Source organism: Apostichopus japonicus, chromosome 12, assembly GCF_037975245.1.
Source record: "Apostichopus japonicus isolate 1M-3 chromosome 12, ASM3797524v1, whole genome shotgun sequence".
Taxonomy (NCBI): Eukaryota; Metazoa; Echinodermata; class Holothuroidea; order Aspidochirotida; family Stichopodidae; genus Apostichopus; species Apostichopus japonicus.
Genome location: NC_092572.1, coordinates 6,654,138 through 6,681,811, shown reverse-complemented (window position 1 = coordinate 6,681,811; position 27,674 = coordinate 6,654,138). Strand labels below are relative to the sequence as shown.

Genomic DNA, 27,674 nt, shown 5'->3' with positions numbered 1-27,674 from the left:
AGAGTTGATTATTGCAACTGTTGAAAGTATTGTTACTCAGAAGGGAAGCAACATGTAGTGTATTGACATAATGATTACAATTTATTATTCAATTATTTTAATAGCTCCACCATTTTAATCACAGTACATGATTTAGCCGATTAGACTGGACACACAGTTAGGCTGGTTAAGTAGAGACCGAATCAAAGCGTTAACTTGTTTATTTCTTGTGAATTTTGGTTAAATCCGGAACATCCGACGCCGAGAGACGTCGCACACGTCCATAGACCATAAAGGAATAAAATATGCCACCCCTCGGTTTCTCCTTTCAAATTAGACTACTATGTGTATTTCCTTAGTTGAAATGTTTCCTTGCTGAAGGCAAAATGAATCAGTGCGATGGTGATGTGTGTGAAAGCGCAAGCTATAGTGTATGTCCAAGTTTGTGTCAAAATCTAAACGGCTGGACCGATTTTCTTACTTGGTGGGAAGGTATCCAAGGGGAGCCCTTGAGTCTCACAGCCCTCCCCCCCCCAACCAAAGGTTAGAGATCAAGTACCATCAAAACGTGGTTGCCATGGGTACAGAGGTCAACGGTCATGTTTATAAATGTATAATGTAGGCCTACATTTTACCATTTGCCCAGGATCCAAAGTACAATATTGTGCCTGTCCTGGTCCAGCTACGTGCAACACAGAGATTAAAACGGCGGTAATTCGCTAGATGATAGCGCGTTTAAAATGGCCCTTTCCGTGACCACGGTTCACCTTCGCGTTTGGGTCTATTCTAATACTGCTATGCGCATGCGCAGGGCCGTATTCTAGGAAGAATCTCTAGGGGGCTGTTATAGGCCTTTTCTAAGATTATTTTAGTGGGTGGGCCATTTCCTAAAAAGGACAACCATGACACTTTGTAAGCGCAGCGCCACCATCAGTTGGCGCTTAGAGTAGCAAGTAAACGTTTGCCAAATATGTTTCTCAGTTAGCCTGAAATGGCACTACGTAGGCTTTGTAGATTGCATGTAAACGTTCTTTATTTTGAGATCTCATGTTTTAGAAATTTTGAACTTCCGAAAAAGAGAAAAAAGAAGGGTAAATTTGACAAATATGTATTCGGTAAAATTTCTTTCCATGAGAAAAATAGGACTTTATGTTACTTTCTATAAGCTCTGCTTTATTCATCGTTTTACACAGGTAGGCTTATTGAAGATATAAAAGCACGGCATTCTGATGGTAGCCGTAGCCTAGCTGGGGGGGGGGGGGCAGCCTTATAGGAAATATAGGTGTTGATTAATTACTAGGTTTGTTTTGACATGATTTGTTTTACATGTCAAAAAGGGACCTACTGGGGTAGGGGTGGGGAGGCAGAAGAACTGCGTGGGTGGGCAGTGAAGAAAACTGCGGAAGGCCCTCTATAATGGTTAGTATATTAAGAACGGCCCTGTGCCTCAATACTCGTAAATAACACTGATAAAGGGGCTAACATTCATAGGCGTAGGAGCCCAGTTTGATTTGGGGGGGGGGAGGGGGCTGTAACGACTTGCCCAAAGAATATAACCACATTTTTTCGCGCGTTCAACATTTTAATCTACATATTAAATAGGCATGCATCTGTGATTGCATCGTATGCCAATAACATACAATCAAATGCCGTGTTATTACCGTTCCATATCGGTTAGAAGTTTCGGGAAGTCGTTACAACAATAATGATAATAATAATATCAGTTTAACCATTGAAAAACACATTGCAATTGATATTTCTTTCAGTAGGTGCCCGAAAAATTCTCCTCATATTGTAAAAAAAAAAAAATTACATAGCAGATCTAAATTGAGAAAAGCAATGCTAAAACTAATTGAAATAGCGCATACTGTCCAGGTGTTTACTTTATCGAAGACCTACTTCCAAAAATAGGTAGTTTTGGCTTGACTGAAATCTTTGGACAGGATAGGTTGAAAACAAACAGGTGGTGCGAAATAACCCCCTCCCCCCCCCCATTGACCAAATTAGTACCTTACTTTTGGTGTACAGTTAATACAAACCAAAAAAGGACATGCAATGGAAGGGATTAACTGGATATCTACCCCAACAGGTGGTGGAAAAAAAAAACAAGAAGAGGAGGGTTTAAAGATTGTTTTTAGTAATTCCTGACTGAGGTATATACTTTTGTGATTACACATCGCTATCAATCCTTTAATGGTTTGTGTGGAAGCATCGCATTTTTAGGGAATTCAGCATCCACATTTACACATTAATGTTTTTAGTGAAACATCAATTGCCGAGCAACGTTTATAAGTCACTTAGGTTGATGTATAGTATTGACTATATTAATAAGGATTTATGAAGCCGACATGCTGAAAATATCGATATAAAAATATACCTTGAAAGTGGATATATGAAAGAGATGTCTAATTCTGTTTTAGTATTCATATTAATGTTACAAAGTAGTAGAATTGTTATTAGGTTTGTACGAATTGACTTATCAAGAGCTATCATGAGTACTAAGTTAGCTGGAAAAGTCATAGAAAGAGGCAATGATGCTCGCTTAGCAATATATACAATTTCACAAGACAATTGACAATATGGGATTTGTTTAAAACGCCGATGAAACGTATTCGCGAGATTCCAGCAGCACCAAGAGAGGTCTTCCTCCATCATGGCCCTTTTTTCTTCATTTGCTTTACGGGAACCAAACCTGTGTGGAACAATTATAGATTTTCGTAATACCAAATAGCAAGGGTCTAGAAACAGGTTATGGGGTGGCAGGTGGGAAGCAAGGAGGCCTTTCTCATAATACGTAGTAATAAGTAGTTTAGTGGGACTAGACATAAATAAAAGCAAAATAATCTTATTAAAGCATTGCGAAACTGGTAGAATAGCCTGCTTAGCTAGTCGCCAATATGGGGCTCGGTTACAATAACCAAATTATTTCGCAGATTAACACTAAGCCCCACCTGACGGTCACTTTGAAGTTGTCCCAAACGCAGCTGCGAATATATGTAAAAAAAAAATGAAAGATTCCGTTCAATCTAGTACATTCAATAAATAGTTAAACCCTGCTCAAATTGCAGCAATATATATATATATATATATATATATATATATATATATATATATATATATATATATATATATATATATATATATATATATATATGTAGTGCATCCCACAGGAAGCCATGTGTTGGTTGCACATCTGTCCCTTTCGGCGTTCGTTGCTGTACCCATTGACATATTATCATTACAACGAACACCAAACAAATATTACGCTCTTTAGAAATGTAGAGTTTTATTGCTGAAGATGTCGTTTTTATCTCAATACATTACATGTATAGAGATATTGTAACAGTTAGTGGGACTCTCTCTTCTCTTAAACATTTTTCAGCGTCTTCATACAAAGTTCTTTTTCTCTGGAATTTCCAGAGCAAGCATATATCATATAGGCCTACAAAAGTTACTATTTTTTATTCCAGAATTATATCTCATTCTATGACTTTTTCACCGATTTATGTCCAAATTGGGCCAAATCGGGCCGAAACACAGTTTGTTTCATGCCTTTTTGCACACGCTCCAAAACTTGTTTATAGGGAACTTTTGCCCACGTTTTCCTGTTTTTGATGATTAAGCCCCGCCTCCAAGCATGGTTTGTAGCAGATTGGCCAAACTCATGGCAGCTACATGTTAGATATACGAAAATGGCTACCCTCGCGACCAATTTTTCTGTACCGTGTGTAGTGTATTGCACGCTAATTACATATACACATTTTTGTACTGCTGACTGCTACGATTAATTTGTAGTCCAACCATTGTTGTGCAAAAAAAATACTTTGCGTAGCTTTTAACATACTTTCCTAGCTGCTATCGTCGCGCATGGTACCCGAACACCAGATGTAGTCAACGGAAAATCTTGCCTAAGCATCTCCTTATTCGCTGAAATTGTGACGCAGTTAACTCAAACTAAAATATCCATGAAATACCGCAACCTTCGACCACATGTTAGCCTAACCACCACACTAAGTCAATGGGAAATGTAGCCTAACGATAGGTTTGCAAAAAAAAAAAAAAAAAATCGTAGCTTAGTTTACAACTTTCAATTTGCTGGAAATCGGCATTTGTTTGGAAGGTATGTGCTATGTCTTGAAGAGGGAATGTCGTATTTTAATTGGAGTAGTTTCTAGTTGTTATTATTTCTTTACATCAATCTGGTAACATTCTAGAGTAATATTAAACAAGTTACGATGGTACAATTTGCTTTCCAGTTTGATTGGCCTTAGCATACATTTCTAATTGAACTTGCATGGAGTTTAATAGGTAACGAATTAGGTATGTTTAACTTCAAGTTCGTAACATTTCTTTTTGTTCAAAAAAGTTACTAAAATACTGAAAATAAGCACAAAATAATGTCGGAATGTATGCAATATGTAATTAAAATTTACACTTTAGTAAAGATTGAAGATGGATGGTTTGTCTGAGATGCTTTTTGAGATGGATATTTTGAGTAAGTATTCTTAGCCCATTTCAAGCCATTAACAGTCGACATACACGTCGAGGTGGTTAGGCCATTCGCTTAGCACAGTGCTGATAAGGTAGGATGTCATATTTACGTATTTTGGAAATTTGTAAAAAAAAAAAAAATCCAGAGGTGATTTGATAGTTTAGTTTAGTAGAAAAAAGGATCAGGAGGGACACTTAAGTCCCCATCAAGGACCCTATAAAGAGAGGGAAAAAACTGAAGACACAGACACTCAGACCCGATTACAATGCTCTAAGTGCTTGTCCAAAGCATTCTTAAACCCATTCACACTACTTGCAAGTACAACTTTCTCAGGCAAACTATTCCACTCATTCACAACCCTATTAGAAAAAAAAAGGTATGCCGAATATTAATCCTACTATGCGACTTTTGGAGTTTAAGACAATGACCTCTAGTACAACTACTGTTAGCAAACAAGAAAAAGTCGGTAAAGGATAAATTGTCGAAACCATAAACAATCTTGAAAACCTGGATCAAGTCCCCACGTAACTTTCTAAGCTCCAGTGTGGTGAGATTCAACAGTTGTAACCGCCTATAATAAGAAACCCCCTTTAATGAACTAATCATCCTAGTAGCCCTCCTTTGTACTTATTCTTAGCAAAGTAAGGGTTCCAAGCCTGCACAGCATACTCCAGATGAGGCCTAACCAATTGCTTATAAAGCCTAACTACGATGTCCTCTTTCAGAAAACTGAAGTTCCTCTTGATCATACCTAAAACCCTATTACCTCTTTTAGCAGCTTCAAGACAATGTTTAGAAGGTTGCAGAGATGAGTCAATGTAGATACCTAGGTCTCTTTCAACAGAGACCTCCTGTAACTCCACACCATCAAGATTGTATGTAAAGTTTTGCTTACTACTACCAATGTGCATTACCTTACATTTATCAATATTAAAAAGCATACAAACAAAAGGATACCTAAGAGCCTTGTATTACAACGACACTCGCAACACTCACAGGATGAAGTGTAACCTGCAGAGACTATTCGTGGAAAAGTAGTGTAAATGCAAGTTCTATATTTGTTGTATCATGATTGATAATGATAATTGTAGAGACAGAGAAAAGATATGAAATTAGGAATCGAAATTAGAACTTCCAGTATTGAGATACTGCGTCATTGATGCTCTTGTTTAAGAAGTAATTGAGGTAATTATATGTATATTATATTTAAGCTTTTGCTCATGTTAGTATAGGGAAGTATAAGTGAGTTTGTGACTCACAAATTGTATTTTAGTTTGTACAACGTGGACCTATTCTCAGCGTGGGTTAGCCTATCGTGATATCGTGTGGTAGGCCTAGGTTTATTGTTTCGAGAATGCATCACGATGGTATTCAAGTTCATTTTGAGTATTTTCGAGGGCTTAGTAAGTTCTGTACTCTTAAAAATATGTTATTATAAGTTCACATGCCTTGTTATTGTTGTATTCGAGGGAATCGTGTTATTCGTGTGTTTCATTGTCTAGGCTAAGCGAGCCTTACGGTGAATTACTAAGTGTGTATAAAGTATTTTCGTACTATATTCCGATAGAGCGCCCTCTCATAACAAACAAGATGGCTGCGCCCATGTTATCGTTGAATATATATGTACGTAATAGGCAAGCCACCCAAGTGAGCTTGAGTAACATTATCTAATTATTCATTAAGGTATTTTCTTTCTATATTCACCACTTTATGTGTTATCCAGCACTGATTAAGATTAAATTCACCTCTGTTGATATTGGTTTTGGACAAAATGTCTCTCGCTGCTGTGGTAACCACAATTAGTTGTTAAACGATGTACTCTGTAATAAGTTACACGTTCTGTGTACTGGGAACTGGTTGAGATGTAATTGACTAGATAAGTTGTGTTATTGTTTTATAAGTGTAATGCTCTGCCCATAAATGGACAGAGAGATTGTAAGGCAGACGTGCCGAGATTTAAATGTCGCAATCTCATCATTATTACTATTATGTGTTAAGTCTAGTGGTGCTCCCAATTCTACCCTTGTCATTGTAGCTATTCAGACAGTGTGGAAACCAGCCTAATTGGGTCACAGAGAGTATAGTTAGTCTGGTACACAATTTTAAGTGACTTTATTTTTATGTTTTGTTTCTCTTTTTATTATCTTTCAGGAAAGTTACCTGAAGGTGCTGCACCGTCCTTTTTGTTACGTAATCATATAATATAATCTCAACCATGCTATGTGAGAGAAGAAGTAATAAACCCCTCAGCCACCAGAACAAGCGGTGGTAGAAATCAGCACTTTCTCCTGCCTATTTATTCCTGCGTATCCTCATATATATATATATATATATATATATATATATATATATATATATATATATATATATATATATATATATATATATATATATATATATATATATATATATATATATATATATATATATATATATATATATAATACTTCTCAATTCTTGCTTTTTGGAAGGGACGACTTGTGGTGGCATTGCGGGTGCTGATGGTAACAAGTAACGGATACAATGAGTCCAAAGCTAATTTTTGGTTGAGGTATTGCCACTGACAAGTAAAATTGATTTCGTAGCAATCCAATATTGATACAATTCTACAGCACCCTGCATTACATCTATACGAGGCCGTTCAATTTTGACGAATTGCCAAATGAATAGAAGAGCAGAATAAAATGCTATGTCGTGACACGATTCTAAAAGTTTGCTGTATTGAATTGGCATTAAGATCATGTTTTATCTGTACATAATCACAAGAAACTTTACGATGTTCCACCTTTCGGCTGAGGGGTATGTCTTTATGGGGCAAACATTGTTGAGAAGTGTTGAGCATTGCTGAAAATCACCAAGCAAATACACATCAATACTGGCAACAAATACATAAAGAACCCCTCAAATTAATGTCTTGATTTGATTAGTCCCCAAAATATGGTTGTTTCCATTGTAAACACCCAATGTCGTTATAGTTGCGTGGGCTACCTATGGTACACGGCGTGCGTTCCGTGTCAATGCCTGTCGTCCGCTATTATATTGTTCATTAGTTGTGTAACCACATCGGTAGTGTTCTCAACCACAATTATGCTCTTAATAGTTTTGCCGTCTACACCTTTTCGTGACTGACTCAACCTGTTTTACAGACCGAAGTTGCTTTATTTGCTTTCTATACCGTAGGTAGTTCTGTCGTCAAAAGTAACTTTCAGAAAAGTCATCAGTTCAAGTTAGATGTAATTTTGTTGTCCTTGTTTGTACTTCCGATGAGTTTTCAAACTCACAGTAATACGAGAAAGGCCTGTGTCTAAGGCGAATGAAAAAGCATAACTATCGCTACTGATAATTGAAAACATAATATGGAGGCTACAGTTACATTAGGAAATACAAAGGTCAAGCTTCTTTAGCTTGGTCAACCTACTCCTCGTACCATTCTTTCGGTAGTTTCCTTACAAGAATAAAAACCAAGGCCGTCCTGCTATTTGTCCTTTTAACGATGTTAAATTAATGTTAACAATAACTGACACAAAACGACTTTTGTCATGTATGTAAAAACGACAAAATCTGTTAAGGCAGCAAGGCAAAGAGACTAACGACATGATGCAATTAGAGGACATAATAAGTCTCGACACCAAAATATCATCTGTCAGTGTTCACAGGTGACATTCAGTGATTAATTTCTATAGTGCATTAGCACTTTTGACATACAATGAAAGGATATTCACTTTTAAAATGTTTTAAAATATCCAGAAATCTTTTAGGTATTGAAAAGGTCATGGCTTGGTCTTTATTAAACACATTGACAGATGCAATACTTACTTTCGGTTCCTTGGCGCGTTTCAATTCACTTTCTTTCTTCGCAAAGTCCTCCTGTAAGATGAAAGAGCAGTATAAAGGTATCTGTATTAACTAAGTTAAAAGAGTGCATATTGAAATTTAGGGTCATTTGGGTGTTTTTTCCTTTAAATGTTTTGGTTATCAAACAGTGAATAATATATCCGGTATCAGAAATGTAGTCAGTGGCGGAGCGTCCATACAGTCGGGGGGGGGGCGGATGCCCTCCCCCTGACGGACTAAAGTGGACTGCTGGCGCCCTTTTCAGTTTTTTACTACTTTTACTTATTCGCGATTATTGACTTTTTTTTTATTGCGCTGTCATCTACCTATTGACATTTGTCACATTTTGTTGGTGTAATTTTCTGACAAAATGGCAATTACACCAATTTATTCTTCGTTTATCTGCAAATTAGCAAGGCCCGGAAAGGGTCATTTCCTGCTGTCTAGGGAGTATCTTTACTCAAGAAAATTATGTACGCTCCGCGCCAACCTATGGTGGCGCTCCGATTAGATAGTGTCGGAAGCGCCCCTACAGACCATTCCCGCCCCCTCTGACCAATACCCCTAGCTCCGCCACTGTATATAGTATGCACAATCGTCAAATTGCTCTACAAATGCATGGATGTGTATAGCCTTAGTTGTCTACATGAATCATAGCATTTAATTAGAGGCACAATTCAGAGCCTTCAAAACTGCAACATTAAGTTTAAATACTTATTTATTTGGTGTTAAAGTAAAAGGTACCCGAAACGCTTGTACTGTAACACTTGGATATTGACAGGGTACAATGAATAAATATTATTGTATGTTGGTTGTAACGGTAGTAAAAAAAGGATAACTCTAAAATACCATCCGCCTGTAAACATTCATTGTGTGTACTGATCATTGGCCTTTCTAATTCTTAGAAATTAAGATCCATTAACACAACAAGCTTTATTTGGTGAATACATTAGATAACAATTATTGCAGAAGTTTACGAGGCAGGAGGGGTGGAGGGGGGGGGGGGTGAGGGGGTGTAGAAGCATCACCAAATGCAAATGAAACTCATATGTTCCTTTTTTGCAGAGAGACGTATCTTGTCGTAAGTTACATCTATAACTAGGTGCCATATTATACGGTTAAAACAGTATCCATAGACTAGGTTGTTTAGGGTGTCACTATATAAAGAACAAACTCGAGTTCCAATCTCGGTGGAGGCTGTTCTGTTGACTGTTCTGTTTTTTTTCAGATCATTGCCATTTCAAATACATTTGTTTGTTAGCAGTTATAGAAAGTCATTAATACGCATTCACACAGGGGTAAAATCACGGTGGTCGAGTGGTAAGGACTTCAGTCTGTGACACTAGAGGTCCGGTGTTCGATTTGAATTATTAAGTTATTAGATATAATATAAATAGAGGCCATGTGAAACAAAGCATACTTTGAGATGTGCTCCGATGCTGACATATACAATACTACAGTTCAAAGGGCAATACTCAATCATGCTTTTACAAGGACTACAAACAAACCAGCCTCTTTGTTGCCTTATTGTTTGAAATCGATTATACAAACTTAGAATAATATATCAATTGTGGGATGGACGGCCATTTTATTTTAGCTATCAATTAATTTTGGTAATCAAGTGTTATAAGATCTTTATCATATTTAATCTTTTTTCCAATCTTCGTATTTTATAGCATTTGTACTGATGTCTAATTACTCTTTGGTAAAAATGCAACATCGATTTAGTCAATGGCAAACATAATTGCAAGAACAAATCGTTATTTTCTCTGCTTTTATTTTCTACCGTAATTCGAGGTATCATTATGTGCAATTAATATTTTTCATCATGTTACCACTTTGCAACTGTATTTCTTATGTATATTTCTCCCATTAAGTTCACTTTTACCTTTCATTCAACAAAAGCAGCATAAAAATGTTCTTCTTTTTTAAACGTAAATGTGACTTAAATAACTTAATGCTTAAGTCCTTATGTAAAGCAAATGGTCAACATAACTTATGAAAAGATTGTTATAAGTGCGAAATAGGTGTATAAATAGTAATTACATAAGTATAGTCTAAACGTTACTGAGTATCGAAAACAGTTTGTCACTCAAAACTGTACTAGCTATTGATTGCATATTTAATAATTATTTCTATTTCCACCCATACCGTGCGCAACGTATTGCAGCTATAATGAATTTAAGAAAGTGAAAATACTCACCTTTAACTTTTCTAGTTCGTTTCGGATATTCCCAAGTTCAATTTCCTTTTTATTTAAATATATCTAGATACAAAGGGGAACAAAAACAATGATATTTTAAGGATCCAAATCAAAACTACTATAGTCAAGGGTAAATATATGTACTATCTGTTTAATTTAAGGGAATTGCTTGAAGAATAAGCCAAATTTGTTTGAAGATACATGTGTTATAATATTGGAATAAACCATTGGTACACTGTTATGCATAACGCGTCGGATGAATATGTCGCATGCCCATGTCTAATGAGATAAAAGCGCTGGTTGTCTTGACAAATAATATATCGTAAGAAATGAGAATATGAGGATTTATAAACAGTTTCAGAAACCCCTAATTGGTATCGAACAAAGGAGTAAATTATTAGCCTGTAAGCGTTATTTTGTACGAAACGTTTTTACGTCTTAGTTACTAAGTCATTATTTGCCATACTTGTTGCTTACATTTGTTATTAAAGTGGCCATGACACGAAAATTTCAAAGTCCTATATTTTTGGGATCCATCAAAGAATGTTCTCTAGAACATGTATCAACCAATCTGCCAGTTTAAAACTTGATTTTTCAAGTCGAAAATTGAGAATGAATTTACCCTTTTCGGCGTTTGAAACTTTGTTTACTCGAAAATTTTCCGATTCGCATGACGTCATGTGACGTCACGTTTTGAACACATTTGTTGTCGCTGCTTTACGATCCTCCGAACATACCATACACGTACACAGTAGACAAGTACACATACCACTAGTAGTTACTAAACAAAACACCGATCACAAGTGCGATATCAAATCAAAATTTCCTGTGAAATGGCGGATTCAGAACCTATTGCGGCAGCCGAAGTTCAAAGTGATAATGGTTCTTCACTAGGCAGTGAAATTGGGCTATAATTAGAGTGCCCTTTCTCATATTCGAAGCAGAGAGTGAAGGCGATGATCATTCCAATATTGAACCGAACGTTGAGGGTGGAGCGGAGGTGTTAGAACCGTATCAGTTCTAGCCTGTTAAACGAGCCGAAATTGAAGCTCCACAACATATCGAAGAAGACATCCGTTCGAAACCATTGCAAGGAACATACAACGTGGTAAGAATTTATTAACGAAGCATTTGAAAACAAAATCCAGTCCATTTTGTGCATGTGTTGTTGGAATTCGCGGAACACCCTAAACCGTATTGTGCGTTATGTTACGGTAACTTACAACCCATATGTAGAGTGTGTAGTACTAGTAGGGTTGGTTGCATACTGAAAGTTTGGCTCGGGGATGTAAGTTGCATTATGCAGCCATGCTAGGTAGGCATATGTGTTATTTCATACTCATTTTTACTTGGCTAGTACTTTGGCCTGGAGTTTTGCAAATCAATTTTCTGAAACAAAAGAATGTTTCATGAATCATGATACATGGAAGTTGTAAAATCACAACAAATGTAATCATAACTGTACATTGTATGCCTGCTTGTTATTGTGGACATCATGGCCAACATTAATACATTTTGAACTTTCATAATTTTTTTCCCAGGCAGTACAGATACATAGCCTACGGTCAACAGGTTCAATGATACTTGGGGTTCCTAGCAAGACACGTCAGGGTTGTGCTACCATCATGTGCAGTCCAAAGGATCAGAAGTGATTTTCCAGCCAATGGTCATTACACTGGATTCAAGTTGCCAGGAGAAAACTCATTGTACAGGAAGCCTTGGTTGAGAAATTCCTCCAGAAACACCTTTTCTAAACTACGATTGTGTTGGATTATCAATCCGTCAGGGTTCCCTCAGTGTTGATATATTGAAATTCAAGACTTTTAATTCAGGAAGAAAAGGTTATTTTCCAGACCCAACATCAACAATGAAAGAAAAGGCATGTTTTGAAGCATTTGGACACAAGTATTGGCGTGACCCTGATGTCATATAATATGTGCATACGGGAATGGACATTGACCTTTTTAGGGGCATTTACCTCCCAGACGTTTGATTCGTACCTTTAATCTGGAAGCCAAAATATCCATATCACCAATGATATTTGACAGAAAAGTCATAATAAAGACCAATGGAGGCAGCAGAACTCTTGAATGTTTAGACTTTGTTTCTTCAGCAGCAGTTGGTTTGTTTTGTAGTCTTTCTTCAAAAACTCAGCAGTACACCCTGTTAATGGTCTTCGATTGTTTTAATGCGTGTGATGCTGTGTTTCACATTGCCCATCAGTGTTGTACGTGTCGTCGTGCTTGTGTAACATTTTTGCATGTGAGTTACTTCGTGCAGTGTTTCTTGGTTTAAATAACCCTTTATTGTATTTGCTTCTGGATTATTCTAATTAATTTGTCACAACAACGATTGATAGCGATGGACATGCAACTGCTTTGTAGGCTTAAAGCCAAAAAATTCATGTAAGTTGTTTTCTTTTAACCTCCTTTGATGTCACAAATTACATTAGTGTAATTTAAGAATGATAATGTTTATGGAAAGTACAGTTTTACTTTTATGTCATATAATACAATGATTGTTGTTAATGTTAGTTCAGATTGTCCAGAATGACTGTCTAGAACTGATATTGAATAAATTTTGTTCAATGATTTAACAGTTGAACTATTGTAATATTGTGACGAGCCCGGCTCCTCCGATAGTAAAACTATATCGGGACTCGCGATAGAAAGGTACTGGGATATCTTGATGCCGTATTTATGCTTCTTCAGGAGATGTCTCGAACGGAAGAAAACAATGAGTTCACACAAAAACAAGTTGACGAGATAGGATTTGATTAATGATTCGGTATAATTTCTTCTCTGTCGATTCTCTTTACAAATAAAACTAAATTACAATGATTTGACTTGACTTGACTCCGTCAATTAAGCAATTAAAAGGAGTGATGAAATGGTAACGAAGCAACGAACTGATCACGGAGCGCTGACGGAGTGATAAATTTGCTGACCAAGTCATAAATTTGCTGACAGAGTGATAAATTTCTGACCTCCTTTTTCTTTTATACCTTACTTCTACAAAATCCCTCTGCGCACAATCAGTAGGCAGCCAATAACCTGACCATCCTGTATTAACTTAATGATATAAAAATAAGTGCGCTGGCACTGATCTGCCCTGATTGGTTGGGAGTTTGGAAGTCCATCCCCTTTCTTATGGAAACTTCCATACCACGTGAGAGAACCTTCTCGAATGTTCCACAGACATAATGGAATCTATTTTGGGAAAAGGCCCTGTACCAAGATTCAATAAGATAGTTAAAAACTTCTCGTGGGAAAACTGAATCCATGACCTAGATAAATACATAAGAGGCCTGTAAGGTGTCTCGATGGAGTGTTTCGGTAACATCAAAGAGATGGTATCACTATTTCATAACATCCCCCTCAATCTTTTAAAATTTTTGGATACTCCAAAATTTTAACATCATACTGCTTTAACTTATCATTATCTCAAGAAGGTAGAGTACTGTAAGCACATTCACTAATATTCATTGACTTCCATAAATGGTCTACATGTATCTCAAAGGTTAACATCTTGAAAATGATCATACGGTATATACATTGACACTATCTCCATGAAAATATTTTTTTGTGTACCTCTTCAATATTGATGACATCATATGATGTAATCTAAAAAAAAAAATATATCATTAAGATATCTTAAAGTTACATGACACAGCAAAATATGCAGTATCTCTTACAAAATACATTTATGCATTTCATACATCAATAATACATTTATATCAAAAGTGAAATCATGCCGTGAATTGGGGAGAGATCAGAGAAAACTTGACTTAGTTATCTTTTAACTGAACAGAACACCTCGGCGTTCCATAAAAAATTCGTATTTAAAAAACGAACCTTAAATATATTACAAACTCATTTACAAAGTACCTCCTCTTTAATGAAGGCATAGTTTCAAAACTGCTTTGAAACCTTGTGAATCATATACATCCACTTCAAGAAAATCAAGAAAATGTGACTCGATAGCATGGTGACCCTAGGTATGCACTCCGAATTGATCTAGTAAAGTACCAAAGTACTAGATATTCGATACCATAAAAGAGACCCCATAGACTATGACATCAACAAATCTTTCTTCAAATTAACATAATACTTAACGTCTTGTCTTTTCAACTTCATGATGAAATTTACTTTTGCATGAACACTTGAGGAAAAGAAAATATATACATAATTTCCCCAAAAGATCTATACTTTCATTTGCTTCGATAACTGTTGCTGTAAGCAAAAGTTGCATATCACCAATGCTGTCTCTAAATAGCCTTCAATATATAACATGAATAATGCAATGTAAATATCCTTAAAATATCTCTCAATATATGAAAACCCATGTTGCTAATATTCCGGATATGTTCTAATTGCCGGGTAAACGTTTGAACGAATTCATAAGGAGAAATAAGGTATACTCATTACACATTTGTTATAAAAGATGAAACTAGGTCACTTGGTGGTGGTTTTAACAATAAAGCTTATATTGTTACACCATATAGTACAATGACTTCCACTTAATAGGTATGCAGGTAATTGCAATGACGCATTCCATTCATACAATCGTGGGTAAAAACACCTGTTCATCTGAACTTAAAGCAAAAAGGCAGTTCATAGTTTTTGATTAGCTTTCCTTGAATTGCCTTCATGACTTTATTCAATTCCTTTTGCTTTGGAATGTGCCCTGTAACCAAATGATCAATGTTTGTTATGACTGGCTTCGGCTGAACAAATAATTCTGGTGGTGGTTCTCTTACTACCTCTTGCACTCTATGTCTATTCTGATCCACTAATCTTGGCTCTGTAGGTTGAGAAACACTTGTAAAATTTGGCACAACTAATACGTCAGGACTATATGTATGTCTATTTTCACTCGGCATAGAAATAGTAGGCCTTTGAATATATGTTTCTCTCTTATCAGTAGAAATAACTGGTGTAGTCCTCTTTTGTGACTCAGATTGTGGTCTCTGTGTAACATGATCATGTGTTGCCTTAGGAATGGATGTCTTTTCAACTCTATTTGTTGATTCTTTGGCTGGGGAATCCTGCATAGACTCCTTTGTGACTTTATTCGGAAATAAATCTGGAACTTTGACTCCCATTGACCTTGCCATTGACCTTGTCATGATTGGATTAAATGTCTCCTTAGGTGGAGTTGAAAAATCCTCATAAGAACTGACCTCTTGAGCAACCTGATCTATTTCAGAGTGGAATTCCTGTGGTGCTCTAGACAAATAATCTGCCAAAACCAATTCTGAGCCTTTCTTATAACCAACCTGAAATGTATATTCTGACAACTTGAAGAGAAGCCTACGTAAGCGTGAAGTTGCTGGTTCTTGTTTCGACTTAAACAATTCAACAATGGCTGAGTGATCAACATATGCCTCAAATTCTACATTTTGCAATAAATGTTTGAATGCTGTCACATTAATAAATAGACCCATCATTTCTAATTCAGTTACACTATACCTCTGACATGCTGGTGGTAATATCTTAGAGATGGTATCACTATTTCATAACACTATGTTGTGTGAATTTTTGGCTCTGTGACTTTAAATAAATCGCTTTGAGATTTAATTAAACACCCTTTGGAATAAAATCGTTTTACCTACCTAGTATTTTGACCCATCCCCATTACCCCCACTCCCTCCACAACATAAAAATGGTTTTCCTGGAATAGGAATAAGAAATTATTGCTATAACTAACTGATCCAGCATATTCCAGAAATAAATTGGGGCACTGAGATTTGTTCACAAGAAGATGTAACCCATCGCTTCTGAAGCTAACCTCATAGCTTATTAGTATACAATAGAGCAATGAAGGGGGTGTTAATTTAGATGATACAGTAAAATCTCTTCGTCTATTGCGACTTCAGTGTAGTAACGCTAATACTATAGTACTACTAGTGCTCAGCGCGCTACCTCCTAAGGATCGCCACTTGCCCCATTGGAGGTTTCCTGTTCCCCGATCTGGTCTTCAGAGTAGTTTTTTGTGGATTACTTGACAGAAGAATGACTCTTTTATGTCGAACAGTTAAAGTCCATTTGTTTTATTTCATAACAAAAAGGAGGGATCGTAGTATGCTTCCGTGAAGTGTTCGCTTCATTCGGAGCTGCATACTGGCTAGGCCCAGTGAAATCGGCGCTGGTGTTGTGCACTAACTTGGTCATAATCGCCGTGTTTTTTTCGTCCTTCAGCCATGGATGAAGGCTAATTGCATGGGTAATGATATTTATGCAGCCCCCAACAACACAACGGACCGGCATTTCTCTCGGATAGATTACAACAGTTGTAAAAAAAACTTGAAATTACTAACGATATAGCGTAATACAGTGGTTGTTCTATCAGTGTAAATGTGCGTGTACTGTATATGGAACGGTATGATCGTCGCGCATCCGATACATGCCTGGGCTTTGCACGTATGTTCCTAACATGACGTCATCATTGTCTTGTTGTGAAATCGCATTCTCAGATATCTATTTTCGAATGCGAATATTAAAACGTTAATTACTAATTAGTCCTTGAGGTTTTCAAGGTGTTGAGGATAGTTTTGAACATAGATTTTCTCATAGATTCAGAGGAAGTTACTCTCGATGAGTTGGATTTTTCGTGTCATGGCCTCTTTAACACTTCTGCAAACAGAGGAAGTGCCTGTATGTTTCGTTATTTCCGCGAGTGATTGACATTACTATATTTCTGCAGAGAAACTTGAAAGCAAACTAATACTTTCATGCTTTTCATGCTCTTTTGTATAAAAAATGAGGAATTACTAAGTCATCTCATCAAGCTATTTACAATCCCCCATTTCCCTCACTCCTCAAATGAACGATCGCTTTTATAGAAAGATGTATCGTGTGTTGACGGTGTGCTTTTACTTATCCTTTAAGTTGTGTCACAATTGAAGAGCAAGCACAACAACTGTGGAAGGTGCGTTCCCATTCACAAAATCATATGGATTTCATACTTAGTAATAGCAATTACATTGGCTAGCTAATTTCTTTACAGGGTGGTCACGACAGGTTAAATTGGAGGAAGGCCTATCAGATATGTCTGAAATAACAGTTCATGTGCCTCATTGTCTGCTCTACTTTTTACTTTATACACAGAAGAAACTAAATCTAACGATCATCTCTCAGTTACAAAATATGCTGATGACACTGTATGATCATGCAAAATATCTAAGAGTTCATTTGTCAATGATCATTTGAATGTTCAACAATCTGTTGATGATATAGTTTAAATACGCGATCGAAAGAACTTATTGATGCCCCCCCCCCCCTATCGAATGAAATATGTTTTGTTCATATTAACATAAAGCATTAAGGCGGTTTGTTATCAAAATCACAACGTACTTAAAAAACAACAGCACCCTATTACAATGGAGAGAATGATATAAACTGATGGACTCGTCTGGACTTGGTATCAAGACCCAGTCCAGTTGGGATTGAGACGAGTCCTATTTCAAGCCAGTCCACACAAAAAAAATGACCGCAAAACCGGACTCGAGTAGCCTACTGTAGTGCTGTGGTCCAGTCATAATAACAGAGTAGTGATTCTAAACCTTTACACTCCTTCCAATTTGTTTTGATATGATTGATCTGTACAATTACTTTGAAAATGGGACTGGGAAATATGTTGAATATCGTCTTGATCAATAAACTAATTACTGATCATTTGGTGAAAGAATATGGAAAGATGTCTCAGTTTGAGCAATCACGTTAGGTGTGTTAAGAACTGATAAACTGCAATCAGTTGAACAGGCCTCTTGTAGTTGTATATAAAAATTTTTTTTTAGATTTTTGCTGTTAGTGTCCCTAATATGCATCATACTTGAAAATCACTCACCTCGATATCGTGAGTTTCTTCGATCTTAGTATTTAACTCTGTTTCTTTTTGACTCAGTTTACCCTGCAATAAAAAAGATGCAATTAAGAAAACAACAAATTAAGCCATCTTTCTTCTACAATGAAAAGAACTTTCTTTAAGACCCCTCACTGTGTGTGCCTAAAAGCAAACTCACATAGCCAAATGAACATCCGTGCAGGGTCAGAATATGTTTCAAACAAACGGCCAGGGACATTGATTGTCATAAAATAATAAACCATCCTCTAGATAAAATATGATTATGTTTCCTTTTCTTATAAGAACAATTTTCTCTCTGTGCAAATACCATTATTGCTCAGTATAACCATTCAGTTTGAATTCTTATTTATAAAAGTGTAACTAAACCTAACAGCATAAATTGTGAAAACATTTTGGTTCAATATTCGATGTTGATTTTATAAGGTGTCAGGTGATCAGCAACCAACAAAAAGACAGTGGAAAAGAGCAACATTATTTTACATTTTGTCTTCAGGTTTGTGCATGAAGTTTACTTTTGGTTATTTGACGTTAATCCGGGGAAAGAAATCAATATTTTGTATACTACAAGAAGCAGATTTAAAGTAGCTTCCCAATGGCGTAGGCATACGTTTGATTATAATACTTATATTTAAGCTCCGGTATCAATTGCAGTTCGTTAGTTCATCTAGCTTGCAGACAACAGGAGTCCTTGTTTACTTTCCACTTTTTGTTTCATCTTGAATATTCATATTTGTTTATATAACCATGTCGGATTGTGTGCAGATTGAAAATTGCTAACTGTTAATTCCTAAAGCATGAATAATCTTATTTACAGTTCTCATCCATTTCTTCCTCTCTATTGCTCCCAAATATACTGCACCGTGTACCCAATCAAACAGAAGTCTTTCTCAAGTACCTAGGCGTCTATTCGCTATTGTAAAATCTGATACTGATGATACCAAAAAAAACAAATGACAACAGATATCGGCTGATTCCTGTAGGGAAAAATCAACTTGCAGGTTGGCAATTCCTTTTTAATACTTTATAAAATAAAATTTAAAAACTTAAATAAAACTAAACCAAGGTAACCCAGGATAAACCTTTCCTTGAATATTTCCTCTTGCTTCGTTATCTTTAGTTATTATAACGGGATATATTCATACTGGCCAAACAATTATTTTACACTTATTTTAGTCTTTGAAATAAAAATATGTACACCGAAAATTAACGAAATATATTGCCAATTGGAATATTCATTGCAGAGAAACATTTGCATTGAGCCCAATTGTAAACAACTCCTAAATCTACCTGGCAAAGCTATACACCTGTAATACGATCATTCAAGATTGTTTAAATATGATATGTTATTCTTTTTACCGTCAAAAGCTGAACCTCTTCTGCTTTCCTGGGAGAGAGATACAAATATTTCTATTATAAGTAATTCACTATCAAATATGATGCGGTGCAATGAGAAGCATTTTTATGATGGTTGTGTTTTTCTTGATATATTAATATTCAACGATCCTGTTCGTTTCCAAAGTCAAATAACATTCAAAATCGTGCAATAGTTTTAACTAGGCACATCTGTAGAGAAAGGAATTCAACTTAATGGCGTTGGTTCAATTAAACAAGTAGCCTTCACATATTTATTTTTGCTTCTATGTCTTCAGTTTACTTGAATATTAAAATATCAAATTGAACAAAGTTCTTGTATTCTGCTCTATAGTTTCTGGTATCTCTCTCAGACATGTACGACTACTCACATTACATAACAAATGTGCAAAGCTAAAGTAGTGTGTTAAACCGTAATATTTGACAGATATTAGTTTCTAAAACGAAGTCCTGATGACTGAAACTTTCAAAGCAGCAGAAAATCTGTAACGACCTAGTGAATAACTAGAAAATACAACTAGAAATAGGCTATCGTACTCCATGAATACGAGAAGTTCCTGTCTATTAAGTAATAAATAAGTATAAAATAAACAAGAATCGTAGATAATTACAGCCAATATCCTGATCCATTTCTCAGTGTGTTTTATACCAGTTAGATAATCATACTCATGATATAACACGATATTAAAGCATATCAAATGATTTTAATTGACAATTGTATTATACTATTGGTGCATTTGCTTACCTTTCCTTAATTTCTTTCACTTTTTTTCGGTTAGCCCTTGCTGGATGGAAAACAAGAATAAAACATCAAAAAAGTTATTCGAGGGTAATTTGGAACTTCAATTCCATTAAACTATAAAAGACGGATGGATATGAGTCTACTTGAAGTCATTCACTAAAAGATTTAACAACACAGTATACTTTTAATGAAACGGCTCGTCGTATTCGACAAATAGAACTTAGACATTTGGAAGATCTGGATACAAACATTTAACTGTTTATCGAAAACTCCTTTTATGTTTCTAATAAGGAAAGATTTTTTCCATACCTTTTATTAGTAAAAATATCACAAAGACGATAAAACATCCTGCTAAAGTTACTGCTACGATTATCCAACTCGGCAATGTTTCATGGACAGGCCCTGCAAAGATAAAGTCATTTGAAAGAAATTGAGACTGCTGAATTTCGAACAGCTAAGGATTCTTTGAGGGAAGGGTGGTTATACATGACTGTGGTTGAGATGTGTTCTGGCATGGACTCCAAGGGCGCAGCTAGTACGAACGTAAGTTGAATATGCCGTCATATTCCTTTATAATGTAATACGCTGCCATTAAAAACGTGCCTTTATTATATGTAATTTCTTTACTGCACTGTTCTGCATGTTCCCACTTTGCAGCTTGCGTCCACCAACCACTGTGATACATATATCTTAGGAAGATTTATTTTACCTTTCATTTCGACTTGAGCGTGGGCAAACCTTACATCATCGTTGCTTCTCTTCGGATCTACTGCTTGACACGTCAGGGATGCATGATGTCCATAGACAGCGACTACTGTACTGCTGATATCCCTTGAAGTGCCATTTTGAGGTAGTATTTCATTTTGTTGAATGCCTTCTGTAATCTCCTTGGATCCGTTAAACCACTTTAACGTCATTAAAGGAGGCGCATTGTATGCCGTACATGTCAAAGAAGTGAACTGAGATGGATCGAGATACAATAAACAGCTGTTTTCTCCATCGCAACGGTCAATGGCAAGATCAAAATTACGCAGAGAGGCTAACGAGAAACAAGAGAACATCATTATTTAAAAGGCTTCAACTGAGAACTTGTACTGTCAATTTTCTATTTACAATGACGAACATATTTATTGTTAACTGCATGTTAATGATGAACAGTTATATACGATAGTAATTTATTTGAAAAAACATCCATACAACAGGTTAATATATGTGCATTGATCCGGCCCATATGCACCTATTTAAATAATTACACTACCGTGAATTAAATTATATTTAAGACAGAGTCAGGTTTCTTTTATTATGAACTTAAAACTACTGCTGATGTAGGTTAATACTTTAGCAAAGCAAATGCCATTTGTTCAAAAAATCTGCACAGGAACTAGTGGCAGCTGTTTTCTTGCTTTCCACATCGATATTGGTTTTAAAAATAACTTGTCTTGATTGTTTACATAGACGGATAAAGTTTCTTGAGTCATGTATGTCTAATCCATTTGCTAACGCATTACTATACATTTCGATGGTATTGATTATTTCCGACATTGCACTGCTCTACAGGACCGTTGACTAACCTTGCACCAAAATCTTAACTTCTCCATAACATTCGCTTTCTGTTGAAGAGACCCGACAGAAGTAGTTTCCTTCATCTTTTAGCGTAACGCTTTTAATGTGAAGTGTTCCATTTACTGTTACTGAATATGGTTGAGAATCGTCAGTGACGTCGCCCACGGTAAAAGAAGCCACAAGAGTACTGTTGTATAAAGTTTCTCCTTTCCTCCAGAAGTAGTCACCAGTTCCTCTCGTCATGCATGATATTTCCGCCGATTGTTCTTCCTTTAATAGGACCGAGCCTATTAATCTGTCTGTTTCGCTGTGCGATACGACATAAGCTGTCGCAAGAAATAATGGAATGTTTTTAGGGCAACCTGTTTTGTTCACACATACTTTTTCAGGTAATGATAGTTCAACGAATTTCCCTCTATGATAATAGAACGCCACACTAGTTCATCATCTACGCCTTTGGCTTTTCTGATAATAATGTAGTCAATACACACATAAGATAAGCCGGCCTTTAAAAACGTCTTTGCTCTTTCTGAAAAGGCTTTCTCACAAAAGTATTTGTCATTTGTACAAGTGAAGACCGATTAGAGATCTATAATCCGGAATGTCCTTCATGTCCAACGGTTGATTCTTACAGGTTACAGACAAACATTTCACATTCAATTGGAGAATTATATTCACTTGTGACGACGCAGTACACCGTCTAAATTCCATTTAGTTTTATGTCAAACTAAAGAATTTGATCAATTAATTAATCACAAACTAAACATAAAGCACATTATATCTAAAGTCAAGTAATGCTTAGTTGTGTTAGAGTCATGAACATTTTATTGGTAACTGATAAGTCTTAATTTACTTGTTGAAAGTGTTGACAGTTGAAGCTGCTTTGGTTATTATTATATTTGGCCTATTTTATCTTTTACTTTAATACAATCGGATACAGAAAAACCCACCTGCACAGTGCGTAGACAATGTTACAATTAAAACAAAAACGTTTAAAGTGCCCATCTTTCTATCTGTCACATCAGTGTCAGTGTCTTGTACGCCAGGGTATAGATATAGTAAAGACTCCAATATAAATCTGAAGAAAGCACAATGAAATTATGACATGATAGTAAATAAAAGATCAGCATAAAATATAAACATTCTTCAGCAGTAGGATTTCACAAGGTAATTGCTTAATTTACAGGTTACCTGCGATATTGGAAGGGAAGGCACTGCATAAACAGGTTGTTCAAGATGTAGAATAAAATTACCTGATGACATACTTTGGTTGCTAAAACCAGAACAAGAAAGATTGTTGTATTAACTACTTCCGAAGACTATAGTGAGCATCGTCCTAAATTAATGAACACTTGTTCTCGTTTTTTGACAAATTTATGCTTTAAAATCTCCAGTCGTAAAATAAGGTTTTGTACCTTATTATTAATAAGGTTTTGTACCTTATTTTACGTCTTCAAAATATGATTAGACCCACACGTTTTTGATATTGAAAAACGTGCATTATGTCGTTTGTTGTGTTGTAAATGTTCCATGCAAGAAAGGAGCCAAATGTGAGTCTTAACAATAAGAAGAAATGCATAATTGAATCTCCATTACACAATAAATGATCATGCCCTACCCAATTAGTTTAAAGTCAAACTTTTGTGTAAAGTCAATGGTGGCATCGCACCAGAAATGTTTACCTTACTGTCGTCATAGAAACAAAAACACGGTTATATGTGGTCTATTGTATGCTAATCACGGTAGTATTCACATGCAGTGAGTCGCTCCTGATTAGAAACGTGATATCAGAGCTTCATAACTCTTTTTTTCCTCGACACATGGAGACAACTAGTGAATGAAAAGTTCATCTCACACATCTTTTAAAACAAAAGCAAAATGACGGTTGACTTTTTGATTCCTTGCCATACAACTTACTTCAAATGTCACATAAATATCTGACTAATGTAGAGCAGCTTAAATAATATTACGAATATAAGAAGTAAGAAGTAAGAACCAGGAAAATTATAGATTTTCAGTTTTTAGTATCACTCCCATCTACCAATTAACTTATTGGTAAGGATTTTACAGTATAGTTTTTATTCCAAAATGTTTAATATCCAGAAAAAAAACAGTCTTCCTATGTGGCATATAGACAGATAGATGTATGGGCAAATGGACACCTTCTTTACCAAGATTGTGCCAGCAAATCAACTCTGTCACAAACCATCCCTTTAATATTTTTTGACCATTTGAGATAACCTGTTGACCCCTTGAGAAAAAGTTTGAGACCCTTTCTCATAATCTTTTGACCCCTTGAAGCTTATAGCGTGATAACTAATAAGGGCCACTTCAGTGTGTTTACATAATCCGACACAAGAATGTCAATTCTTTGGAAGAGTTTGATGACTTAATATATTGACCTTTGAATATCACTTGAAATCTATATTATATTTGACTTCTTCACAAATATGGAGATATCATGTATACAAGGTTTTAGACTTTGACTTCTTTTGATCTCAAATGACATTTGAACTTGACATCACAAACAGAATTCTTGTACTAAACAAGACATACAAAGTATGAAATTAATCCACAATGAAATGTTTGAGTTACCCTGTTAACAAGCTAGTACGTGTCACATCCACACACACACCTCACAACATAATACAACAGCCACGCAGATGCCATAGCCATATCATAGATTCCTTTCGCCTCCGGCAAGCAATACAAATATGCAGCACTATGGCTCAATTTTTTCTTAGGGACGGAAATATTTCGAGAAACTTTGCAACCTCTAAACTGCATTATGGGCACTTTCATCTGATTTCGAGGTGACCGTGTAGCCTATACAACAACTGCCGTAGGGCATTCAAATCATATTGAGTATCAAACATTAAAACACGAGATCGATACGCTTTCTGTCTTCCTCTTTTTATTTGCTTCTTGTGGAATTAAAATTACTCAAAGTTAAATTTACACAGTAGATACTTGTCAAATAACAATAAAAGATATATTTCTAGGTAAAATTGTAAACTGAAAAGTATTCTCCAGTACTGACACCGACCACGTTGATTAGCTGTTCCGCATGTATTCTAATCTGTAGCAAATGTTGGTTATGAATTGTTGTTGTAAATTGAATTTGTATTTCGAATGTGCCTTACCTTTTGGATAATCTTCTATTGGCTAACAGGATAGATCGTCCCATAAATCACATTTAGATAATCCAAACAATGTGAGCAATGGTTACAATATTGCTACTAGCACGAACTGACTAATTCATTGCAAGTCGTAATCTCAATAACGAAACTTAAAATAACGAAACTATGAGTAGTATAGAACAAAATTTTTACCATGGGCATTCACAGTGTGCAAATTCCAAAGTCCAGCTACGATAAAAATTGCACATTCAATGTTCAAAGAATCTACTGGATCACAGTACATGCATTATTGTAAATGTAGTTGTACAGTATTTTATTTACAAAGCCTTACCTCCCCTGTTTAACATTTGTTATAACATTAGTGACAACATTAAAATATATTGATATACAATGAGTCGTTGTTTTCAGTCATTGGCAAAAGCTGTTTCTGCTGACCCTCTTTTTGACTAAAAAGTAACCTCTTTTGCATCAACCTTTTTTTTTGGGGGGGTCTCCGTTTTGTTCTATTACAAATTGTACATTGAAAAATTGGCTGTTTGTGAACGCTTAGTGTGTACGACATATGTATATATGTATTTTAGATCCTCCTGCAAGCAGAAACTCGCGGAGAAGCCTCATTAGCTTATCACAGCCGCAGTCTGACCGAAATCAGTATCTTAGATTCATATTTAACGGCCATGATTATGAATTGTCAATTGTCTATAACTCTGTAACTGGATGATATACATTAATCTATGAGTGACTCGATGCGGGGATCTTATGATTGAAAGGCTTTGGCGTTAACCACTGAGCTAACTCTCCTGAGATGACATATCACAAAAGAAGCCTTGAAGCGGAGTCTTAGAAGCAGGGACGTAGCCAGGGAGGGGGGGGGGGAGCAGGGGGAGCGACCGCTCCCCCCTTTCAGTGTCGAATTTTTTTTATAAAAACTGTTGTTTTTTAGCATGGTATTTTGTCAGTGCTCTTTTGATCTTGAATACTCGTCAGCTCCGTTAACTCAATTATAATCGTAGTAACATTCACGCCTACTGATTCAACTACTTACTTAGTTTGGCAGATGCAATAGCTAAATTTAGCCTATAGCCTATTACAAGCCTACAGTTGGCCACTGCGTAATAAAATACATATTGCCTACCTAACCGCACTCTATGGAATGTCACGAACCGTATGCACAACAACGTCGACAACGTTCGTTCTCATCCTTTCTATGATTCGTCCTAAGTTGTTGCACGAACAGCATGTTTTGAAGCTAAGCTAGCAATCGTACGTGATACGCACTTCCTATAAATAATTATTACACTGCTAATACACTGCGATAACGATATTTGTTTTTAGGCCACTGCATATCTGGCTATATTCCAAAATATGAAAGTTTATATTGTCCATCAATTAAGTTGGCCAAATGTATTAAAGTCCAGACATTGGACAATAAACAAGAATCATCCTACTTGAAAAATTGTAAAAGAGCACTATGTTTGTCTTTCTGATATATTATGTAAAAGAACATGTAAAAGAATTCAAACAGGAAACAAAATCTGCTGATAATATGATATCATATGATCAGGGGCGTAGCCAGTATTTAGCACTGTGGTCCCGGGCCTACTCTTTTTGGCCAAGTTATCTTTTTTTTAAAAACACCCATATTTCAAATCCATAAGCTTGCTGGACGAGTTTAAGAGTCTAGACAGGAATAACTATTGAAATGAACATAGCAAGAACATGGCTTAATTAGGTGACTTAGTCTTCTAATTTAGGCTGTCATTTATCGCGTGCCGTTTCATTCAACACTCTACCCGCCGAAAAAGACTATAGGATCCAATCTTGTCAGTGTTGTAACATCTAGTTAAGAACCTGTTTACGCAGATAATATTTTCAGTTGAGAAAACAGTTGAGAAATTTGAATCAGATGACAATCGTCGGATAGCTCTCGCCTTCTCTTATTAGGCTAACTTAAACATTTACATAAACATATAGTTGTATCTAAGACATTTCTGGCCTATCATATATGTAACTACAAGTATCAGCAGTTGAAAAGTAAGACTACTCTGTACATGTACCTTGCTAATTTTAAATACATTATGTATTATTGAATTATGTACTATCTTAACTCGTTTGTTTTTTGTTGTTGAAAAGTGATATTGAATGAGGTGTCTCAAGTTAGCAAGAGGCCATGGAACCAGCATGAACACTCGGGAAGGGCCGTTTCCGGCCATCTGGGGGGTTTGTAAAACCAAAAATTTTCTTGTACGCCCCGCGCCAACCGATGGTGGCGCTCCGCTCAGGTAGTCGTGCCTAAATTTTTGAAAATCGATATCAATCGCAAAAAGTGCTCCCCCTTTCAAATTCCTGGCTACGTCGCTGCTTAGAAGCAGTTACTTTGATTATGAACATGTTGACAATAAGAATAAAAAACAAAGACAGAAGTATGTAAAAAATCCTACACGTAGACGCAATTGTGTGAGAATTTAAGAACATTGATGTTAT

The 27,674-nt window shown here is 36.0% G+C and overlaps 1 protein-coding gene and 1 long non-coding RNA gene across 2 annotated transcripts; one reads left to right on the top strand and one right to left on the bottom strand.

Moving 5' to 3' along the window:
- Positions 1-1,089: 1,089 nt before the first annotated feature.
- On the bottom strand, positions 1,090-26,029 carry LOC139976865 (uncharacterized). The gene is made up of 11 exons (XM_071985729.1): positions 25,194-26,029; positions 23,001-23,128; positions 22,059-22,376; positions 21,197-21,526; positions 20,797-20,889; positions 20,491-20,530; positions 19,731-19,758; positions 18,357-18,419; positions 10,509-10,571; positions 8,288-8,338; positions 1,090-2,671 (listed from the first exon to the last, which is right to left on the bottom strand). The coding sequence occupies exons 1-11, from the start codon at positions 25,235-25,237 to the stop codon at positions 2,657-2,659; spliced, it is 1,173 nt and encodes a 390-aa protein (XP_071841830.1). The 5' UTR covers positions 25,238-26,029; the 3' UTR covers positions 1,090-2,656.
- LOC139977572 (uncharacterized) lies at positions 10,991-13,104 on the top strand. Its single transcript, XR_011796600.1, has 2 exons — positions 10,991-11,616; positions 12,050-13,104. It is a non-coding gene; the product is annotated as an uncharacterized lncRNA (long non-coding RNA).
- Positions 26,030-27,674: the final 1,645 nt, after the last annotated feature.